The sequence below is a fragment of the Ursus americanus genome, chromosome 1, assembly GCF_024610735.1.
Source record: "Ursus americanus isolate L20-20 chromosome 1, mUrsAme1.1.p, whole genome shotgun sequence".
Lineage (NCBI taxonomy): Eukaryota > Metazoa > Chordata > Mammalia > Carnivora > Ursidae > Ursus > Ursus americanus.
The window spans coordinates 52,138,610-52,162,293 of record NC_142127.1 but is presented as its reverse complement, the minus strand read 5'-3'; the positions used below and the strand labels follow the sequence as shown (position 1 = coordinate 52,162,293).

Sequence of the window (23,684 nt, the reverse complement as noted above, 5' to 3'; positions counted from 1 at the left end):
AATGAGAAAAAGCAAAGGCTTATATGCCAAATTTTATTTATGGTGCAAAACTCATACCTGTAATTCACACTTCATTTTTTTTAAAGAAGGGAATTTTTAACAGATTTTAAGTGTTGGCACTGCCATTTTTTAGGAAAGATAGGCTATTTCTGTCATTTGCTTTTCTCTCTTAAAAACCATATGTTGTCTTGATCTTTAAATAATAACATGACTTTCTTAGTAACACTGATTTGCTTTTTGACTTGGAAATTTCGTGAAATACAGGCTTGCTTTGTTCTAATTTTTAGTTTCCCCTTTAGTGCTTTTGTTGAGAATTTCTGTGGTTAGTTCCCTGGAGCCCTGATTTCTTGGGGGTCAGCCCAGCTCTCATGTAAAGAACAGCCAGGAGAATTACACTGCTTTGTACAAATGTCTGCGTTAGGAATCTGAAAGACTCTAGATCTCTCCCATAGGAATTTAACTCCCCTTATTTTGGGATAGATTCAGTGCTGATCGTGTAAACTGTCTGCGGGAGCTCATGGGTTACTGTTTTGTGGGGCAGATGTTTCCACCCCAGAGAGAGAAGTCTGATGGCCATGAACATGGATGTCTCTTGACACACACATCATGAAGGGCTGCTCTGTCCACAGTTTGCCCTGATCTGCAGGACAACACTGAGGGCCCAAGCGGACAGTGTTCCTGTTCCCAGGGTGGCTTTGGAGGAAAACAAACTTAGCTTCTGTGCCGAAGCCAAGGGCACCCCATTAGCAGAGGACAAAGCAGTCCTTCAAACCCAGGTTCCGAACTCTACACAACCGCCTCATCTATGTAGAAGAAAAATCCAAGCCTTCCTTATTGGGGTTCAAGGTTTTGCCCCCCACACTCCCACATCGTTTCACCTTCAAGCCCACACCTACTTCAGCTGCCTCGGTTAACCTTCCAAACCATCTGTTAGGGTTCTGGGGTTTGTATCTGAACAGGCCTCCCTTTGCACATCAGCAACCCCCCTGTTCTACCTCAGAGAGCTCTTCAAAGCCATCACAGGATAGAAACTTCCCTAAATCAAGGTAGATTCCTTCTTATAATTTCAACTATTTTGATGTGTGATTTCCATGACACCAAAACCATGGCCTAATACTTATATACAATATCAATGTTTATTGCACGTGCTTGCTACTGATCTCATTGTTTATGGAACACTGTGTCCTTGTCTGTGTCTCTTCTAGCAGTAGAGTCTGTTTCATTCTTTAGACACATAGATACCACCTTCTCTTACCTTTAGAGGCACATAAGGGAGATGAGACAAGCTAATGTTTATAGATCCAGAAATCATATTAGGCATTTTACAGCCACGATATCATTTTAGTTTAGTTTTAGTTTAGTAATCTCTCCACCCAGTGTGGGGCTCGAACTCATGACCCTGAGATCAAGAGTTGCAAGCTCTTCCAACTGAGCCAGCCAGGCGCTCCGCCAGGATATCATGTTAGGAAGGAGATGTTATAGGTGTAAGTAAATTGTCCAAGGTGCTGTGGCTGGAGGAGGTGGCCCTGGCATTCTGACTCACATCTGTCTAATGTCCCAGCCCTCACTCCCTCCACTCAGCCCACTGCCTGGCTTCCCGGATGGAACAGAAGACTTACCCACGGGAGGAAGGCAGGGGGGCAGGACGTCCTCCCAAAGGGTGGTCAGGGCGAGCTGATCCTTCCAGAGGCAGGTGCTCTTGAACCTTTTTATCACTCAGTCCCTAGGAAATGGGGGACCCTGTTCTTTAGGGCTTGGGTTTCTCTGGCATTCATTAGCGTTTCTTGCCAACAAAAACTCGGAATTCACATTTAAGTTTTCTCCTGCAAAAGCTGTCTGAGCTGTGCTGTTGCAGCCTCCCGCAGACATACTGCCACTTGGAAGCTGGAGGCGAGTGGCTACAGGAAATGAAAAAGGGACACACGGGTGGTGGAGGCCAGGGCATCTCATCTAAGGGCTTGAAGGTCTTCATAATCCCCTGGAAACTGCCCTTGAACCACCTGGAAGTCTCGGACTACCGAGCCCTTATTCCTCACTGCCTCTCCCCACCGGTTAGGAAATTGCTGCCCCTCGATGCAATGGCCCAGAGGACAGGTGCCTGTCGCAGGCCTGCCCAGTAACCCAGCACGCAGGGCACTTCCTGACCACGATGAAAATGGCACTGCCGGCACTGGATGTGGAAATCTTTCTCTGGCCAAGGACTCTACAAGCTCTGTTCCCAGATCTTAGAAAATATGACTCAGTGTGTAACCTTCAGTGAGTCAGATAAACTCAGAAATAAAACCCAGGGTTCTTCGTCCCAAGCAACTGAAAATGTCCTGAAAGGAAGCCTGGGATGAGAACTTGCTGAGTTTCCCCTCAACTCTGACACTGAGTCACCCCTTATGCTTGGCTAAGTCTTATTTCTTCTTATATTTGAATTTTTCTCTAAAAGAATTGACAGCACATACTTTAAAAAGAACTTTTAACTAGATGTTGATACAGGTTCAGGCGCCCATTTCCTGCCCTCACAATGTCCACATTTCCAAATACTTCCAGACCTTCTTCAGATACGATCGCTGCTTCTCCTCTGTTTCACTCAGCCCCCAGGCCATCCTTCTCCTCCGTCTCCCCATCACGCTTCGCCTGGACCTCTTACACAGCCTCCTTCCCTCATGCCGGAAGGTTGCATTCGTGTCTTGTCTTTTAGACTAACCCCTTTACAAGCGGGAGTTCTCTCATATTTATTTTCCCATGGCACCTGCGAGAGTCCCTCACTTACATACTAGGGGCTCAAGAAATATTTGTTGAATGAGTAAACAATTTTATATTGAGAACTACAGAATCTTGAGAGTTTTTAGATCTTCTAAAGGGTCATGTTAACAAGACTTCCTTCTAAAACACATTCTTTTATAAATACCCAGTAACTGCAAGATCTCCGCTTCTCTCGGCAGGCAGCTGCTGGCGGACAGATGTCACGGTCAGAAAGCCCTGCTTGTGCACAACAGAGATCCGCCTGCTTTCGCCTCCCTCCCGTTGGCAATGGTCCTAATATCACCCTCTTCCCCATACAAGCCCGAAACTACTAATGGTGGTTGTTCGTCTCTAAATACATTCCAGTTTGTCTGTCTTTCTCTTTAACTTTGCTGTGGTCTTCTTAGGGCAAAAGATTTGTGTTCTCTGAAAAAATTATGGGTAATACGTCTTTAAGTAGGGAAAAAAAGAAAAAGAAAAATTAATTCCAGGGAAGAATCTCTGTCAATGTGATGTCAGTATATTCAAATGCAGTTTATCATATGTCCCCAAATTCACATCTCCAGTCTGGACCTCTCCCTGAGCACCAGACTAATCCGCCGTCAGCACGCTCATTTGGGTGTCTGAAAGACACCTCAAATAGAACCCTGGATCTTCCGCATGAAACCTCTTCCACCTCCACCCTCCCAGTTGCCAAAGCCCAAAACTTAGCTCATTCTTGATTCTTCTCCCCCTCATACATCCCTTATCAGGAAATCCCATGGACTCTACCTTTAAAATATACCCAGAATCCAGCAACTTGTTATCACCTTCACTGCCACCACCTGACCTAAGCTAGAGTCATTCCTCACCTGGATTTCTTTTTAAAGCTATATTTATTTATTTGAGAGAGAGAGAACAAGAGAGTGTGTGCAAGCCTGGAGTCAGAGGGAGAAGGAAAGAATCTTAAGCAGACTCCCCGCTGAGCACAGAACCCATAGGGGGCTCAGTCTCACAACCCTGAGATCATGACCTGAGCCCAAACCAAGAGTCAGATGCTTAAGACTGTGCTAGCCAGGCGCCCCCCTCACCTGCATTTTTGTAATAGTTACTAGAATGGTCTGTTTTTACTCTGATCTTTCCATAGTCTGTTTCCCACGTGGCAGACAGAGGAGAGATACTGTGAGTAATGTCTGTCAGATCATGTCCCTGTTCAGCACCTTCCCATTTCTCTCAGTAAATGCTGAGTCCCTGCAATAGCCCACAGCCCCTGACACAACAGTGTCCTGTTACCTTTCTGACCTCACTCCCTTCCATTTCCCTCTGCTCACTCGAGTGCAGCCACATTTGGCTTCTCACTTGTCCTCAAACATCACAGGCATACTCGCCCCTCAGGAGCCTTGCACGGCTGCCCCTCTGCCTGGAACCCCTACCCCTAGATCTCCGTGTGGTTCATCCCCCCCGCGCCCTCAGAGTCTTTACTCAAGACCTACTTTCTCATGGAGGTCTATCCTGACCCCCAGTTAAAATTGCACCCCCTAACACTTGTGGTGTTTCTTACCCTGCTGTTTTCTTCCATTGCACTAGCCTCATTCTAATACAGTACAAACTGGAAGGGATGTGTTCATTATTGTCAGTCACCCTCCGAGACAGAAAATAAGCTCTCTGTGAGCAGGGAATTTTTTTTATTTGCTAGTCCACCAACACTGTCCCTAATTTCACACCATCTAAAGATTCTCCCTGCAAAGATTAAATGTGGAAATTAAAAGGAAACGGTTACTTTTTTTCAATTTCCAAAACAATATAGTTTCAAATTACCTAGTCCTGTGGTAAAAATTACAAATACTAAGTAAAAGTTTTCTATAGTAAATGGAATTTTCTTAATTCTAGAAATTAAATGATTGAATTTCAGTATCCGAGATGGTATTGCTGTTATGAACTGACATTCTTTAAAGACCCGAAGTTTCAAAGACCATGCATCAATGATCATGGCAAATAATACATCCTTCATTACTGAGAAACGAACCAGGAACCCTGGGTAAGCTTTGGGCAGAAATTCTAAAATGGCCAAAGTTTCTTTGAGTTAAAAAGCTTCACTCTTCACATGCTGACATTTATCAAATCTGCGCTGCCAGTGCTAGGAACTCTCACATTCACTTTTCTGTCAGTTTTAACCTGAGTCTGATGCATTGCCATTGAGTCGGTTTGTCTTGGACGTTAGAAAACTAGGATTCTGAGTCTTGTGTCTTAAATGATACGCTGTGGTCGGCTGTGGCCTTCCAGCATTTGAAGGCTGCTCTCCTGATTGAGACTCAGCACTCTGGGGTCGCCGTGCAACTGCCGTGCAATCCCACATTTAAAGGTACCCTATCTGCCTGACGTCGGAGTAGAAGCAGGAATGTGCTAGGTGCTCTTTTCGAGAGCACAGAATTCCGAAGACATCTGATGTTTCTGATTATGGAAATAATTGATGAACTAAATGCAGTCTGTGACCTCAAAGGAACATGCTGGGTTTTGGCCAACACAGCAGAACTAAAATGTCCAAGTGAAGATGGGTCTCTGTGAAGCTTATACCTTCGGAGGGGCCGCCTTCCTTTCGGGGACCCTGCTGGCACTCCCAACAGTGAGAATTGCCTTCACAGTCTCACTGCGTTCTCCAAATGTCCTAAGTAGTAGAGTATGTTTGTGCTCGGAGGGTAGATTTGACTTTTTCACGTAACGAAAAGTAAATTAAAACCAAGGAAGTAAATACTGGATGATACCTTTCTTGGTTTAAAAAGAAAAGAGCATGAATATCAATTCAGACTTGGGCAGGGGGCCACCAGGGGCAGCGTTTGTTCACCGTCGCTGAACGGGGATGTCCCAAGTATTCTGAACGAATTAACATCCCGTAAGTACGTCTGTAATGTTGGAAGATGACCTCATTTGCATATCTACGTTTTTAAGCTGTGTATGCATGTGTCTGATTTCTTTATGGTTACATCCTGTCTACCCAATGTCCAGGTCCCACCGTGACCAGACCCTAAGGCACTCAAGTGAATCAAGTGGGTGCTGTCCCCAAAAGTCCCGAGCCAATGCGTTGAAACTAAGCCTTTTGGAAATCTGAGACTCGAGCCTTAAAAATATTTTCCAAAGCTGTGGGCAAGGATCTGTGAGAAAGCATTTCTTACCGGTCCTAGAAGATCACCCCAAGAATAAAATCCAGTGAAGCAAAATTTATACAAGTTGTCTGTTAAGGTTCTTCTCCTTGGTATTCAACTTGCTATTTCAGAAATGATGGATCCCGATGAGCAATTAGAAACCCTCCACGAGGCCCTGAAGCTGCTGCCGCCCGCTCACTGCGAAACCCTGCGGTACCTCATGGCGCATCTAAAGAGGCAAGTTACAGGCTCGGAAGCTTCTGCTTGCACTGCAGCCGAATTTTAAGAATCAGATGAAACCAAAGGTGAAAGAAAGGACAAATTATTGAGGGAATAAATAAATGCACAAGTTGAGAAGGAATGCTAAAAATACGCTGCGCTACGGTGCCGGATACAGACGGGATTCTGACGCAGCCGTATTTGCAGTTCCAGTCTGTGTTTGCAAATATGTGAGAGATACTGATGTTCTGCCAAGGACGTAACCGATTTTTGTGGAAAGAGAAAAGGTTGTGGCTGTAAGGACATGAGCATTAGCATAGTAAAGAGCGAAGCAACTCGCCAGAAGGCTCACTTTTCTTACTTCTTGCTCCAAAATAGGCACTTCGCACTTGGTGACAGGATTTTAGATGATCGCATTAATGTCTCCCACACTGAAAACGGCTATAAAAAATGGAGTAAAATAAGGCTAGGTAGAGGGAGGAATAGAAAATACAATATTTCGGTTACTTCTGGCTCCATGTCTTAAGTAGGTTGATGGTATAACTGCATTTTCCTGCTCGGCCCCTCGCGCTCTCTACCAGTTGAAGCAAACTATTTTAAATTATGTGATCAAGTTTTAGTGGTTTTGGAGTTTCAAAATATAAAACCAATTAGAAACAAAAAAGACAGAACTTGACATCTATTTTGTATGCCTCTCGGCAAGAGCTACCCAGAAATGAATATTTAACTGATGGCGCATTTAACATTTACATGGTTTCCCTCCTTAGAAGCAGCGGGAGCTAAAACTTGTGTTTAATATGCTTACAACTTCCCTTGCAAATTCAAGTTTGCTTCATATAGGGATGCAATTAAGTCCTTCACACTAAAGCAGAGGAACAGCTCTCAAATCCCAGTCTGGGCCTTTGCTGTAGCAGGAGAGCGGGACCTCGAACACTCAGCCTCCCGGCCCAGGTGGCTTGCCCTCAGCCATCTCTGTGCCCCCACCGCCCTCCCCAGATACTCAGTAAAAATCCAGGGGACAGGACAGCCCAGTGGTAGGAGGGGCTGATGGAATAATCGAGACGACCCAGCCCCTTGTCCACTATGTGCAAACACACCCCTGCAGCCCGCGGCGCCACATAGAACCGAACGCACACAGTCCAGCAGCGAGCTCGGGCGGGGGCTTCGGTGATCACCAGAAGGTTAATTTATCAGTATAATTTACTTTGAAGTGAAGAGGGGGACGGAGAACGCACGTAGCCGGAGAGTTGGTAAGTGGGCAGGAACCCAGTTTTTGTTTTAGTGCTCGAGCTGCGTGCAGAAGGCCGGCGCTTACACGAAGGCCGCTCCTTTGCTTATGTTTTTCAGAGTGACCCTGCACGAGAAGGAGAATCTTATGAACGCCGAGAACCTTGGCATTGTGTTCGGCCCGACCCTGATGAGATCGCCAGAGCTAGACGCCATGGCCGCCTTGAACGATATACGATACCAGAGACTGGTGGTGGAGCTGCTGATCAAAAATGAAGACATTTTATTTTAAACTTTAGTTCGCAGGGAAAAAAAAATGTTTTGCAGATGAAGGAATGTTTTATAGTAATTTAATTGGCTCTTATAGCTGAATTATTTCTTGGTTAGACGTTTGGGCAGATAGCCAGATTAAAATGAAGGAACTTTCCATTGTTTCAGTAGCACCGCTCAGCTGTCCTTGTAAAACAGTGAACACACGCGCTCCAGTTCTCGTAACCCTGGGTGTTTATCATGTTAAGAGAACTCAAGCTATTGCATGGTTAGCCCCCTCTTTGGCAAGGGAACCCCACACAAAGGAGACAACAAGCCTGCACCGCCTCTTTGTCCCGGGTAGTCTGTGGTTGTAATTCAGCATGTTTCGCAGAGTCAATCTGTCGTGACTTCGCTTTCGGGTTCTGTGTCGTTGGTTTCCGACGCTTCTACGAACACGCTTCTACGAACACGCGCACAAACGGATGAAGCAGCACCTCCGGCCGCTGCCCCGCCATAGACTAGAGCATATGCCGACTGTCCTCCCAGCGCTTGGTTTCTGGTTTCTCTTAGTTCTTCTCTAACATAGTCCTTTCTTGCCAGCAAAAGCAAAATGTGTTTTCAGATTTGTTACTTTAGTAAATTATCCACCAATAAAAAAAGTACAATGCGGAACATTTTCTGTTATGTTATTATTGGCTTTTAGTTGCCATTTTGTGTTTTTATCTGGCATGGATTTATTAATTTATTAAATCTGGATTTAGAAATCAAAAATATTGATAGCTTACCTTTTCCCCACTATTGAGAATATTTGGGGAAATGTGTTTGGCCATTTATTTAACACTAAGGTTTTGTGTTGAGTTCCTAAAATAATTTAAAACTGCTGAGGATTAAAACACCCATCCATTGGATTTTTCTTCTTGCATACTTCGGCAGAAAGCTCGACTATTTTCTCAACTTTTGTGGGGGGCGGGGGGCAGGCAGTTTTTCCTTCTCGAGCCATCAGAAGAAGAAAGACCAACTAAAAAGAGTGACTTCTTCAATGTTTGATTTGTCGGAAATGATGGTGGGGCTGACGAGGTTGCCGGAGAGGAGTCGGTCCACAGGCATCTAGAAGGCAGGACACCTGTGCTGGGCCTGATACTGTCACCAGCCACCCATGTGCCTTTGCATAATGACCCCCCAGCGTCTGTCAAATGAGCAGCCTTCAGAACTCCAGTTCTATCCTGCTTTAGAAAGTAAAAATTATAATCGTGCAAGGCACATTTTTGTGTTTTTGCCACTTAAATCCTTAATACTATGAAGACTATCTCAAAGATAATGGTAACTGACAGAAGTTTTTCCTAGTTTTGCCCTGGGCTCTAATAGGAAGTTGACGGTACAACTGCTAACGCAGGCGTTCAGAAAAGTATGGTTGTTCAAGAGTTAGTCCCTCAGCACTGCCTTCTCAGACACAGCGTCCCATGGAAAATGTCATCACACTGAACACTGGATACATAGATTAAGAGGGTCCAGAGATCTGTTTTGTATAACGTAGAAACTTTCTTTAAAATGGAGGCCACTAAAAGGCACGATACACTTAAGTCAATACTCTTGACTCATGAAATACATTTGTCAGAGAACTCTGATCACAGGAATCTGTCCCAGGTTACGTAAGGCTGCTGAACTGCTCTGTGTTCATGGCTAATGTTCATTTTGTACAAAGGCCTTTTAAAGGAGAAATTCAGTTGTAAAGAAATATGCCTTATTAGAATATAATCATGCTGTTCTTTTCCTAAAAGGAACAGATATGGTTGACTTTCAAGTAGGCACTTTTTCTTTTCTAAGGGAAAATTCGTTTCTTGTTCCGATTTACCGAAACTTAAAATATTCCATAAAATTACCCGGGAAAATCCAGATAGCAGAAATATTTAACACTGTGCCTTCCTTCAAGAGGTCTCAAACAAGTTTTAAAAGGCCACAGACAACACACACACAGTGCCACTTAAATCACTTCTGTCTTCCACAGGTGTAGACGTAAGCTCTGTGGTGCTGAGGTAACGTTGCACCCTTCCCCCAGCTGGACTGCATTGACATTCAGGGTTAAGTGTGATTATTAATGTGAGGTTCCAAGTCACCTGATGAATCCGTCCCACTTCAATGTCAGACCAAAGGCAGCACCGGAAGGGCACAGCTCCCGTGCGCGGGTGACAGGTAGGTGCCAGGGATGGAGTAGGCGACTACGAGAACTAGAGGTCTCCCTGGAGCAGAAGCAATGAATGATCATAGTAAACACTCAGCAGATGTTTAGAGAAACTTCCGAGTCTTTGGACAAGATCCCTGTTTACCAGATCTGTGAACAAGCACAGTTGGTACGTTTTTAAAGGCCCGGATGTGTAGTTCATCCCCTCAGGACATGCAGATTCAAATCACAGCGCCACCGCCTGTGAGCATTCTTGGACCGTGGGGTGACACTCCCTGAAATGAAGAAGCGGTCCCCTGTTGGCTCAGGAGGCTCTTGATAATTACCAGAAGCTTCTACACATAGCTTTCTGTGACTAATGGGAGATTTCCTACATCATGACCTTTTAGGATGACGCAAAACTTTCTATTGATTTCCACCGCAGGAGTGAAGGAGGGACCCATAAACCTCCCCGTGATCACCCACCCACCCGGCAGCCCTGTGTACACTCTGCCCTGAATGTCGGGTCCATTTCTTCCCAATTTCCTCTATACAGTCTTCAAGAAATTACTGAGAAACCAATCTCCCTTCTCTACACTTTCTGTTAGTTTTTAATGCCAGTTAGTCATACCAGCTGGCCAAAGGAAGTCGTTCTTCACTGAATTGATATTTAAAATGTTTGTAAGGGGAAGAACGGATGTTTATCAAAATGGTTCTGGTTACTTGACGAGCTCAAATGGAGTGCCTCTGAACAAATTAGATTCAGGGTTCCAACACTATTCATTTTCGACAAAATATTTTAGAGTTTATAGCCCCGGAGCTGATTAGGTATTATTGGTAATTCCATTTAAAGAGCAAAAAGGTTGTTTGTTCTTTTTAAACGCACATTGGAAGAGCAGGATACCCCAAATTCTCCCAACTGTTTGTTTTACTCACTGAGAGGGGAACTTCTTCCAGAACTCTCCGGGTATAACCTGATTTGCCTGTGACAACGGTGTGGTGCTCACATCTGTCTACTAGTGTGAAGTGAATGGCACGCCGTTGTAGGAGTTGAAGTAATAGTGACCTTCACATAACATCATTATCACACCCCACACTCCCACTGAACATCTGGGCGGTTTTGACCCTTGATTGGCTCGCAGTGTGTGGAATGTAGGAGAAGGCTAGGAAGAAGACAGGGATCTGTCAGCTCCTCTTCTAGAGATCTAGTTTTTACTTGCACTCTGTCCAAATGCAGCCCAGTCCTGCGTCCCCTGGTGTATCTACACGCCTCATTCCACTCCCATTTCCTGCCTGCTCCCAGTGGGCCAGGCACTGTGCTAGGCCTGGGAACAAGATCAGTTCCAGCTCTCAAGGAGCTTAATGGGTCAATGTGGCCTAGTCAAACTTGGATTTTGTCCTTTTTCTCACGGAGTATCTTATTTCCTATGGGTTTCAGCACTAAATGTCAGCAGAAAGCTAAAACAAGACAGTATGGATGTATTTGCCTTTCTTGGGGGAAAGCGTGAGTTTGCAAGCCACACTCTTACAGTTCCACGGACACTTTGAAGTTGACTATAAACATTCATTTGACCAATAAGAAAAGAAAATATGAAAATGACTTCACACATAATCAGTCTGAGCTTATTTGGAAGCATCAAGAGCATAAGGTCTTAGCTGCCTGTCCCCGTGGGCAAGTTTGTTTTCTGGAATGGGGCGACAGAGCACAAAGGAGCCCCATCACGTCCTCTGCCGTGGGTCTACTCGCCCCTGACTTCCCTGCATCGCTCGAATCTAGGCAGCGCTGCTAGCGGTCCTTTGCAGCCCAGGTACATTGATTTTGGCCAACTCTGTGCCTAGTTGGTGGTCATTCTAGAACAAGAGATGGTCTCAATCTGACAGCTCAGAGTCACCATTCATCTAAAACAGACTTACCATCTTTCACATTTACTGAATAGTAGTAAAGCAAACCGAAGTTGTTGTTTTCCCTTGGTTCTGACCAGCCAAAGAATTAGGTCATAACGCATACACCAAATCCCACTTAAGACCAACTAGCAATTTTATTAATAAAGCTCATATTAGGGGTGCCTGGGTAGCACAGCGGTTAAGCGTCTGCCTTCGGCTCAGGGCGTGATCCCGGCGTTATGGGATCGAGCCCCACATCAGGCTCCTCTGCCATGAGCCTGCTTCTTCCTCTCCCACTCCCCCTGCTTGTGTTCCCTCTCTCGCTGGCTGTCTCTATCTCTGTCAAATAAATAAAAAAAATTTTTTTTAATTAAAAAAATAATAATAAAGCTTATATTAATACTTTTATCATAGTTCCAAACATTTGTTTCAACACATTCTCCTATCTTATTAAAGTCATCAGGGCCTCTCGGCAAATGCTTAAGATTTTTTGAAAGTAAAGTTACTTCACTAGTCCTGCATCTCACGCAAGGATCTCACATTAATTGATATTTTACATATTGGAACCAAAAATCAAGGAAAAGTTAAGCTAAAAATTATGATTCATTATTCACCACCAAACAGTGGAAGGAAAACCCTGACTTATGAGTCACGTTGTTTCTCTGCTGAAGAGATATTTTAATAATCTTTCAGCCGTACTATATTTCACAATGGCAATGTTTTCCTTTTGTGTTTGTTCCACCCAATAGCACAAGACAACACAAGCAGTATAAGCGCCATGTTGCTGACCTAGTTTTTGGAGCTCATGTGAACACTCGGAAGTGTTGGGGTTTTACTGTTGCTTACACACAGTCACAATTATTACTGCAGCAGGTAACATCAGCGGGTGAGGCTACAAATCCTAGGACTGTTTTTTCTAGTTCTGAAACAACTTCTTAGCTGCCCATGTCACTATGGTAACACAAAAAAGCAGAGGAGGTGATGTTTAAAGATTAAAACGATTCACTGAAGGATGTTAGCAAAAAGGATCTTGTAGAGGTAAAATGTTGTAAACTTGGAATGTTCTAAAAACATAAAAATCTTTTCGTTTTCATTGTGTCCATCTTAGATCAGTGAGTTTCCTTTGATATTGTCTATAAGTACAACCTGGACACCAGCCAAGGCCTGTCCCTTTAAAAAAAAAAAAAGAAGAAAGAAAAATAATTACATCTACATCTGTATGCATGTAGATATAGAGGTAGCTATATCAAGGCCTGGGCTGGTCATCTGGATGCCTCTTCCTATGAGTGGACATTTTCCCAAGACAGTTTTTATTTTTGCCAAAGAGAATTCAAAATATTGAGCAATAATTTTTTTTAATTGTATCCAAACTATGTGAGAAAGGAGATGATTCAGGCATATAAAGGTTAAGTTCAAGTACATCAGCTCTCCATCCCCAGATTCTAGGAACACTGTGACATCAAAATGTGGAGGAAGGGGAAGTAAAAGTGTAGAGCTTTGGAATGCGTTCAGATTAAGCAGTTACCATCTTAAAATAGGCTATCATAAATATAAGTTGTTTTATGTAAGCCTCAGGGGTAACCGCAAGGCAAAAAACCTATAGTGATACACAAGATAAAGGGGCTAAACAGACTACAAAGTCATCAAGTCATAAAGCAAGAGAGCAAAAGAAAGGAACAGAGAGGCATTACAGAACAGTCAGAAGCCAATTAACAAGATGGCAGTAAGCACGCACCTATCACCAATTACACGGAGTGGCTGAACGGGTAAAAACAAGCCATCTCTCCGCGGCCTACAAGAGACACCCCTCAGATGGGAGGACGCACAGACGGAAAATGAAGGGATGGAAAAAGCTATTCTATGCAGATGGGAGCACGGAGAAAGCTGGGGCAGCTATATTTACATCAAACAAAATAGACTTCCAAGCCGCCTGTGATAAGAGACAAAGAAGGGCATTGCGTAATGATAAAGGGGTTAATCCAGCCAGAGGATCTAGCATTCGCAAATATGCACCCAGCATGGGAACACCTAAATGTATAAAGCCAATATTAACAAAGCTAAAGGGAGAAACAGCAACACAATAATCCTGGGGGACTTTAATACCCCACCTTCACCCACGGATACATCATCCAGACCCAAAATCAACATGGAAACACCGGCCTTACACCATACGTAACCAGAGAGACTTCACAGATGCAAAAAACATCGCACCCAAAAGCCGCAGCACACACCTTCTCAAGCACAGATGGAACCTTCTCCGGGACAGATTAGATGTCAGGCCGCAAAACAACTCTGAATAAACTTGGGAAGATTAAAATCATATCGAGATCTTTTCTGACCACAACGGTATAAAACTAGAAATCAACTGTAAGAAAACTAGAAAATGCACAAATATGTAGCTGAAATAGCATGCTGCCGCACAACCAGTGGATCAACGAGGAAATCAAAAGAAAAATCAAGAACTGCCGCAGGGCAAAGGAAAACGGAGATTCAACTTACCCATATCTGTGGGACGCAGCCAGATTCTCGAAAGGGACACACACGGATGCGCCCCGGGGGGCCGGCAGCAGACGCAGCCCTGTGCGGTGGGGTGCGGTACAGGGGGAGGGCGGAGGGGGGGGCGGCTCCAGGCCGCAGCCAGCCAGCTTCTCTCTCCCTCTCCCCTGCTTCCCTGGGGCCGAGGCTTTCAAACCTGAGCCGCTCTCGGGATCACCTGGAGAACTTGACAAAGGCTCCGCCTGCACTTTCTGAGTTAGGAGGTCTGGGTGGGACCCCAACATTTGCATTTCTAACAAGCTCCCAGGTGCTGCTGCTGCTACCGGCCCAGGGATCACACTTTGGGAACCACTGGCCCAGTCTTTCTCAGCCCTGGCTGTCCATGAGGCTCACGGGAGGCCTAGCTGCAAGCCAATTAAACCAAATGCCTCTCGGGCAAGGCCTGGGAAGGCGGTTCCCCAGGCGATTCTCATGGGTCCCTGTTGTGCTCAAAGAACTCAACTCCATTTTCTGTTAGCGTGTTAGAATGTACCCGGGGTTTGTTTTAACCAGGTATGGTAAGACACGCAGACACAGAAATGACTGGCAGGAAGTAGAAGGGTTATACCCACAGACCTCCAGAAACAGGAGGCAGGGTCACATGGGGACGGACCAGTCCGGCAGAAGGGGAGAGGGCAGAGAAAGGCCCAGAAACTGTCCTGGGTTCTCTTGGGAAGGAACGGGGAGACAGGGTAGGTTCCCTGAGTCGGTTTGGTATTGGATAGCGTGAAGAATCTCAGCAGGCTCTGGACTCCAGGGGTGATCCCTGGTTGTCTGGGACCTGGCCCAGGGGTGACATCAGCAGGGGGATTCCGGTTTGGTGTGTGAGAGTTTAAGGAGATTGCTGGGGATGTGGGCTCTTCGGGTGGTTTCTATAGAACAGGTGCACCTGCAGGGGAGTCTTTGCTAGCTCTAGGAATTGGCTACCCCTGAGAGGGGCAGGCTTCTCAGGTTCAACACCCCAAAGGCCAGAGCATCAAGAATACAAAAAATAAGAAAATACAGTCAGTAGTTGGTTACCTCTGCTTCCCTTCAGAGTCTCACCCTCCTGGTTTATGACCTAAGCCTGACAGTGTCCTCAATACTTTCTTTTACTACTCAAATTTGATTCTAGATTGCATAGCTTAACCTAAATTAGATGTCAAGTCAGAAAAAGGAGACGGGTTCTAACATGAACCATGTTGAATCACTTCGAGGATTTCGATTTCTTGGACTGCACTTGATGAGACTAGCCTTGCACAATAGGTAAGAAATATAAACTGTTCTGAGAACTTCGACACAACCTGCCTCAACCCAACCCAGCCAGGTCTGAGAGTTGGAACCACTTGTGTCAACACGGCTCAGCTGTTTGTTCCAGGAGACCTTGGCCCAAGGACGCTGAGACTGCTGCTTCAGAAGTTCCTGCAGATCAGCTTCCCGGAGACAAAGGGCTGCTCACCTGGGCAAAGAGCTGGCCTATCAAACAGCAGTTTACCCATCAAGACCCCCGACAAGACCCTTGCTGTGTTCACCAGCCTCCTACTACCATGTCCCCCAGCGTGAAGACACATCGTAACCATGGAGCCCAGAACCCCCAAACCCTACGAAGTCCTCCTCGGACTCCCAGCTCTGCGAGCCTGCTCCTGCCGGGCCACTTGGCTACCCCCTCGAGTTCCAGGAGCTTGGTTTTGCTTTAGTTGCAGGCAGAAAATATATGGGGAAGCTCAGCAGTGATTTCAAGAGCTAAGGGCTCTATTATAGTCAAGTAAGTCTGGGAAATCCTAAATATCAGTTCCACCTTCACGACGATTGCAATCATGTGAGAACGTTTCTGAAAATTCTGCATTAAAAAATAAAATTTTAGGATTTTTTTAAAGATTTTATTTATTCATAAGGAGAGAGAGAGAGAGTGCGAGCACAAGCAGGGGGAACAGCAGGCAGAGGGAGAGGCAGGCTCCCCGCTGAGCAAGGAGCCCGGTGTGAGACTCAATCCCAGGACCCTGGGATCGCCATGACCTGAGCCAAAGGCAGATGCTTAACCGACTGAGCCACCCAGGTGTCCCAAAACTTTAGGATACTAAGCAAATGAGCAGCTTGTCCATAGGAAACCTTGGTTTTTCTCTAAGAACATTTCCCACCCCGCCTTAACATCAGCTTTTAAAACATTGATTTGGGCATGAATGATCTGAGAGAAATTAAGGAGTACTAAATATATAAAGTAAAACCCTGACATCCTGAAGCTAATGGTGAGTGAGAGACACCCAGGCTTCCCCCTCCCGGAAGTGTCCTCACCCCCCCATCAGAGCCTCTGTGCTGGACGGGCTGCCCTGGGGAGGGGACTTCCCATGGTTTCTACATGAGCAACGAAGGAAGGTTTATTGAAATCCAGAAGTCTTTGTGGAGGGCGTCCCATGAGGCCCCTCCCAACAAGGCATCCATTCACTTTGTCAGAGCAGGAGGAGTCAGGACACCCTCCTGCCTTGGATTGCCAAAGCCACTGGAGCAGGTGCCCCCGGCCTAGCACAAGCGTCACTGACTGCTCGCCAGAGAACAGTTCCTGTTCCTGGTGGGGCCACTAAGAGATCAGAGGAAATCCCGGCTGGTCCCTTCACAGCCCTCTCAGAGGTGGGAGGAGACATCAGTCAGGGAGCCTAACTTCCTCGCTATTTCCTCTCTGGAAAAACCCTGCTTTTGTCCCAGATCTGGGAGAAGAAACTAATTATCAGAGAATTCCAGGACCCAGTGCTTTGTCTGTGAAATAGGTGGCCAAGCAAAGAGGGTGACTGGCCTCACAAAATCAAGGTTATTCAAATTACCAGGGAACATTCTGCCAGCGTGCTCCTTGATATGTCCTCATTAAAAATTAATCACCATTAATATTAATTATAGTGATTAAGAGGAAACATCTGAAGACAGACTTGAGTCCTTATGGCTCTAGCTGGGGAGAGCAAGATAACAGAGCTGCTAAAGGGAAGCAGCTTTATCATCTAACGTAAAAAAGGAAGGAAGGGAAAGACAAGCCAGACCTTGCCTAACGATGCTTGGGCTAGGCTCTGGGCTCCCGGGGCACTGCTAAGCACCCCCCACCCGGCCCCCATGGGATCTCCCCTGTATCACAGCTAGCTTCTCGGCCCATATGGCGGTCTCTCTGCAGAGGGAAGTCAGAGGTTTTCATCCCACAACGTCCATCCCACTCCAAGTCTACTGAGTTGAATTTGGATTATGCCAAAATCTTTTTTTTTTTTTTTCTTGCCTACACCCCCGTGAACCACTGTTCTTTCTTCTTTTTCCAACTTTATGATAGGGGGACAAAGGGTTTGGTGGAAAATCATTCTGAGGGGGAGCTGGGGATTTCTCACAAGGAATGAATGCCAAAGGGCCCTGCACTGCTGGACAGTGGGGCTTTGAGAAGCCTGGGGGACGGCCCAGCAGAGAACTGGCCCAGCCGACTTTAGCCTAAGATGCAGAGAAACTCTGTTAGGAAGCACGTCCTCCCACCCCCACACCGGAAAGCAGCTGAAAGGCAAGGAAAAGTGGTGAAGGGCAGAAAACCCATGTGGTCCACTAACAACACGGCTAGTTGCTTTCTTTCATGTATGTTTTCCTTGTACCAAAAGCCTGGACCCCAATCAAATATAATCCAAAGGACAAACATACTAACTCGGCCCTTGGAGCGCCCACAGCTTTCTACAATGTTGTGGGGGGAAAGACTTCGGGCCTGGAACTTAAAAACAAAACCTGCTGATTATAAAAACTGTATTACAGGAGAGAAGTGCATGTGGTCAGCCCGGAGCTGGGAGCCCTGAAACATCAAAATTGCGGGCTTTCTTTTCCACCCAGCGCTCCTGCCCCTTGCAAGGCTCTCCTTGTGTGAGCAGGGGAGGGCTGCTGTGGGGGAGAGAGGGCTCCCGCCGGTCCCGAGGGAGGGGCGGTGGCTCTATCGCCAGCCATTCCAAAGCCGCGCTCTGAAAACGGTACTGAGAAAACACACGGTGAGTAGGAAGGCTTGCTCTGAAAGATCAAAGGGAAGATGATGGAAACTGTGCTCCAGGGAACGAAGCGTGAAGGATCCAGTTGTCACCTGAGTTTGCACTGAGTGCAGGGCCTGTGGGTCTTGGGATTACCCAGGGGCGGACTTTCTGGTTGGCAGCACATAAGTGTTTTGAATTCCATCCACTCACCCCAGTGCTCTGAACCCCGGAGTAGACCACAGGCTCACATTGCCCCCCCCCCCCCGCCCCGCTGCCCCAGGTCAGATGGGTCTCTGGGAAGGCCCGTTACAGATGAGAATGGAGCCCTCAGCCAGCAGTCCCGGGGCCAGCACTGACCACAGGGCGTGGGATCATCTGGGGCCCACGTGTTCCCCAGAGCGGCTGAGGAGCTGAGGCTTTCGAATGGGTGGGTGACCTGGCAGAGAAGCGTGGCCACGGTGGAATCTGGTTGCCATGGGGATAGGAGGTTTTCTGCTCAAGCTGTGTGAGAGCAAATTTTCCATTGTGTATATGTAAACATACTGCAGCATCTTCAGGTTTTAAATTCGCTTTCTCTTTCAGATAGCATCCAGGGAGGGCTCACACAACCCAAGAAGAATTATGGAAGGTAATTCTCCAGGGGACAGCTCCTTGGAGGGTATTCGGGGTTCAGCTTTTGTTTCGGCATGAAGGTGGGAAGGAGAGCACGGGGCTCCTTTCCAGGAAGCAGCAAGGTCTGTCTGCCCGGGTTCCTAAGAGTTCCTGGGGGCATCTCCCAGGCTGCTTGGCCGAGAGCGGGAGGCGCTCTAGAGACAGGCCAAGGACAGCACTTCCCTGTCCTGCGATCTTCAGTGAGGAAGTTTCACGTTGTTTTCCACCTTCCCTGCTTTTCAGTAAATGACTCCACAGCCCTCGCTGTCTCTAGCTCAACATGCAGGAACGACTTTTTGAGCCGGTCTTAGCCGGTCTGGACCCCTAACACAAAGTGCCCTAGAATGGCTGGCTTACACAACATGAATTTCTCACCCTCCCGGAGGCCGGGAGTCCAGGATCGAGGTGTCGGCAGATCCGGGATCTGGTGGCCACCTGCTTTCTGGTTCACAGGTGATGGTCTCCTTGGACCCTCATGCAGAAGAGAAGTTCTCTTGTCTCATCGGATTACGCACCAGCCCTTTCAGAAAGGCTCCATTCTCATGACCTAATCATCTTCCACAGGTCCTACCTCATAATACCATTACAGTGGGGGTTAGGACTTCAACATTTATATTGGGGGGACACATTCCGTCCATAAAAGCCCCTGTGAACTTTTTTCCGGTGGGTGGTAAAATACACATGAAATGTATCATTTGCACCATCTTAAATGTACGATTCCGTGGTATTAAGTACATTCACAAGGTTGTGCAAACTTCACCACTATTTCCACAACTTTTTCATCATGCCAAACAAAAACTGCCCACCTAGTAAACAATGGCTCCCTATTACTCCTCCTCCCCCAGTCCCAGGCAACCACTATTCCACTTTCTGTCTCTATGAATGTGCCCATGCGAGGTACTTCAGATAAGTGGAATCACGTAACAGTTGTCATTTCATGACTGGCTTGTCTCATTTACTATAATGTCCTCAAGGGTCATGCATGCGGTAGCCTGTACCCGCACTTGGTTCCTTTTTAAGGCTGGAGAATATTGCTTTTAAGTACACACCGTGTTTTATCTATCCATTCATCTGCCAATGGACCCTTGGGTTGTTTCCACCTTTGACTACTCTGAGTAATGCTGCTGTGACCATGGGTGTACAGATAGCTGCTTGGGTCCCTCGTGTCAGTTTTGTAGGTCTATACCCAGAAATTGGACTTGCGGGAGCACATGGCAATCCTGTGTTTAACTTTTTGGAGGGGTCATGCTCTTTCCCACAGTGAGCCTTTGTGGACTTGGGCTCGGTGGCTTTCCTGGGGCACGGAGGATTGTTTTCTGAGGGAGTCTGGCGATGAGCACCCCGGTCTTTATTAATTCTCTTACACTCATTCATCTGTTTCTCCAGGGGTTCTGCGGGTCTTACTTCAATTCTCTTCTATTGACTGTTTAGACTTGAATGCGCCTGGGGGCAGCAGACTGAGGGTCTATTGATTGACAGACTAGCAACAAGGTGGCGTGGGGGGGAAGCCTTATCTTCCTGGTCTTTCCAAACCCTCCTGAGCCACCCTGTCAACCTCGCGATACTTGCTTCCACTATTCACCCATGGGGACCTGGGCTGGCAGGCAGGCCTCTTCGGCCTCCTTGACACTCCATGATCTCCCACTACCTTCACAACGTCCTTTCCTTCATCCCGACACCCTCCCCGGCTCGCCACCCCCCACTGCTGTCTCCATCCACCCCTTCACAGCGCTCCTTCTGCCAAGGACTTCCCCGGGACTACACTCCACAGCCGGCTCCGGTGTCTTATCCTCTCAGGGGCAGCACATGTCCCACCCTGACCCTCATCAGGACCTGGTATAAGAGTAAGCTCATAGAACTTGGTAAATAAGGGCCTATTGATTTATGACCCTGATCAGAGACTTGGACAAAGAGGCTGCTTCGGGTCCCTGAAATAAAGGAAGCCTACAGGTAATGGAAAAGGCCATTTCTGGATGTGGAAGCTGGAAGATCCGTTTACTACATTTTGCTTTTTTGTCTTTTTAACACTTTCATCGTGAAATAGAACATGCTCAGAGAAGCATATGAAATGTAAGCGAACAGTGTAATCAGTAACTATAAAGCAAACATCCTTGTCACCACCACCTAAGAGGGAGAGCACTGAATGGCACCTCGAGAACTTGTGTTCTGGAACCCAGGCCAGTTCTGACTCCTCTCCTCCCCACCACCCCCCCCCTGCCCGGGGCAACCCTCTCCTGAATTTTATAAGTTTTTTTCTTGATTTTTTCCATATTGTTACCGCTTTTATACACATCCCTAAAACACATGATTTCGTTTTTCTTGTCTTTGAACTTTGCCTGAGTGAAATAATGCTGCACACATGCTTTTAGGGTTTGCCTCGCCTGACGTGTGTGCGCGAGCTGCAACCGCGTCCTCGCACGAAGCTGGAGCTGGTTCATCTTTCCGCACTACAGCCTTCCATGGACAGCACAGCTCGGTTTACTCAGAGCACGTGTGCTGGCAGTGTTGAGGGACAGTGTGTTGCCTCCTGTTTGGGGTTATTAGGACGAAGATGCCGGTTGCTCATTCTTACACGTCTCCAAAAGCAGAGCGCGTGCCTAGGAGCAGGCCTGCGAGGTTGCGGCCTCTGTAGACCTTCACCTCTACCAGATGACCATGGCCTATTTTCCTAAGTAGTCGTGTCGCTCTCACGTCCACCCCAGGTGAAAGAGCGTCTCTGCACCCCAGCTCTTCAACATTCAACAAATGCTCTGCGAATTCATAGGCAAGGAGGGCCTGCCGGTCCTCTTCTACTGGAGCTAAAACCGTTCAACAGACATCCTTGAACGTAGCAACCTCCAAACCCGGGGCCCTTGGAGATGCTTCTGCAGGAGCCCCTACCCCAGTTTTGGGGTGTTAGTGGTAGGAGAGACACGCGCAAAAATAAGAATCTCAGGGGCAGGACGGGGGAGGGGGCGCCCAGGGGCTTGTTGCTGTCCCCCTGGAGCCGTGAACCAGGGAGCCCTAGCCAGCTACAGACTCAGCCAGCCGGTCATAAAGCATACATCAAAGGCTAGGGTGCCACTGCCTGCAGGTGTAGACGGAGCCCAGGTGTCACCTGCAAGCTCCCTCTCTGCTCCCCGCTGAGCCGCGCACCTGCCCTCACCAGGGCTGCCACCCGCGTGACCAGGGGAGCCAGGGCGGAAGGTCAGGATCTCACTCGGCCTTACCAGCGGGGCACGCTCACTTGAGCTCTGTGACTGGGGCTCGCCCCGGGGAATAAAGCAGAGCTGCTGCACTACTCTTTTTAAAAAGCGCCTCATTATTACCAGTTTCAAGCAACAGAGGTAAGTACAAAGAAGAACACAAACAGGCTTTTGAAATCTCACCAACCAGAAATAAGTATCACAAACATTCGGTCAACATCATTCTACATATTTTTCTGTAAAATATACAGATGGAAGGATGGGTGGGTGGGTGAGTGAAGGGGTGGACAGGTAAATGGGCACATAAGTTATACATATAATTCTAGAAAAAAATCCTATTGTACATGTTATTTGAAAATAGAAATTTGTTCTCTTTACAAACTAAAATTCGTTGCCTTCTTCAAGTGCAAGAGCAGATATCCTCGATGCAGAAACCTAGAAATCACAGAACATAAAAAAAAAATCATCTGCCTTCCACCACCAGATTACTACGAACATATCTGCAGTTGTGTGTATACATACGATGTAATATTCATTTATTTGTAATGTCCTTATCAAAATAGCATAGCAAAAAACCAAAAAAAAAAAACAAAACAGCATAGCAACGCACTGCTTTCACCGCCCCCTTCCCCACCCCCACCTTCTCAGGTTTTCAGACCGCCCAGCAGCCAACAACTCCCCGGCAACGCTGGCCTCTGGGTCCGGGGCTAGGCTTCCTTGAAAAGGACCCTCCCATCCACTCAGGACACAAATAATAACCAAATCACACACTTCCCAAGAAGGAACCAAAAGGACTAAAGGACCAGCCCTCATTTGTCAACTGGTAGGTGGAGGATTTTGTTTCTCTGCTTAGCCACGAACAGAGGGACGCAATGGAAGCAAAACCAAGGCAAACCTGACCTTCGCAGTGACAAGCAGTGTGGCTCAATCCACAGAAAAGACCAATGGCAGCAATTTTTAAACAGTAACTGACACTGTATCTAGAATTTTACCATCAGGGCAATGAACTGCATGAAGCTCTGAGTGCAGACCCTGCAGCCCAAAGTGACCATATCCCAAGCAAGCCCGGTGACTGCCCGAGGGCCAGATCTGACAGCCCCATGCACGGTTCTTAAAAAGCACAGGACAAAACACAAGGCAAAGCATCTCGTCTCCACAGCCACAAGGCCTTGAACCAAATGTCACAACAAACTATCGGTAACGGAAACAATCTATACAGTGCGGCTTAGCTGACCCCAGAGCCAGCCTACGGAGTGAGCCGGCCTCTGTCTCCCACCGGCTCCATCTCCATGGCCAACGCACAGCCCAGGAGGCATCTGGGCCTGTTGTCCAGACCCACGTTCTTGTGAGAGGTTCTTTTTTTTTTTTTTTTTAAAGATTTTATTTATCCATTTGACAGAGACAGCCAGTGAGAGAGGGAACACAAGCAGGGGGAGTGGGAGAGGAAGAAGCAGGCTCCCAGCATAGGAGCCTGATGTGGGGCTCGATCCCTGAACGCCAGGATCACACTCTGAGCCGAAGGCAGATGCCTAAAGACTGAGCCACCCAGGCGCCCCTTGTGAGAGGTTTTAACAGGGCTTTGGAAAGCTGGATGCAAAGCTTTCTAGCTTCTTCCCCATGCTACAGAGAGGTGGGGACGGGAGGCATGCTGTTGATTCTCCAGTGGCCGGTCCCTCACTCCCCACTCGTTCTAATCTTCCAGTGCCCCTTGTCAGCTAGGAGTCTTGTGTGACCCCTACATGCCTCCGTACATCCCTCACTAGCATCAGTC

General features: G+C 47.0%; 1 protein-coding gene across 3 annotated transcripts in view; it reads left to right on the top strand.

The window, feature by feature from the left end:
- The window catches only part of CHN1 (chimerin 1), a 222,580-nt gene extending 214,358 nt beyond the window's left edge, over positions 1–8,222 (top strand). For all 3 annotated transcript variants that reach the window (XM_087861581.1, XM_087861584.1, XM_087861576.1), the window contains 2 exons: positions 5,984–6,089; positions 7,419–8,222. In XM_087861581.1, coding sequence (XP_087717707.1) covers positions 5,984–6,089; positions 7,419–7,590 — 278 coding nt within the window. In that variant the 3' untranslated portion in view covers positions 7,591–8,222. The remainder of the gene's footprint in view (positions 1–5,983; positions 6,090–7,418) is intronic.
- The last annotated feature ends 15,462 nt before the right edge of the window (positions 8,223–23,684 follow it).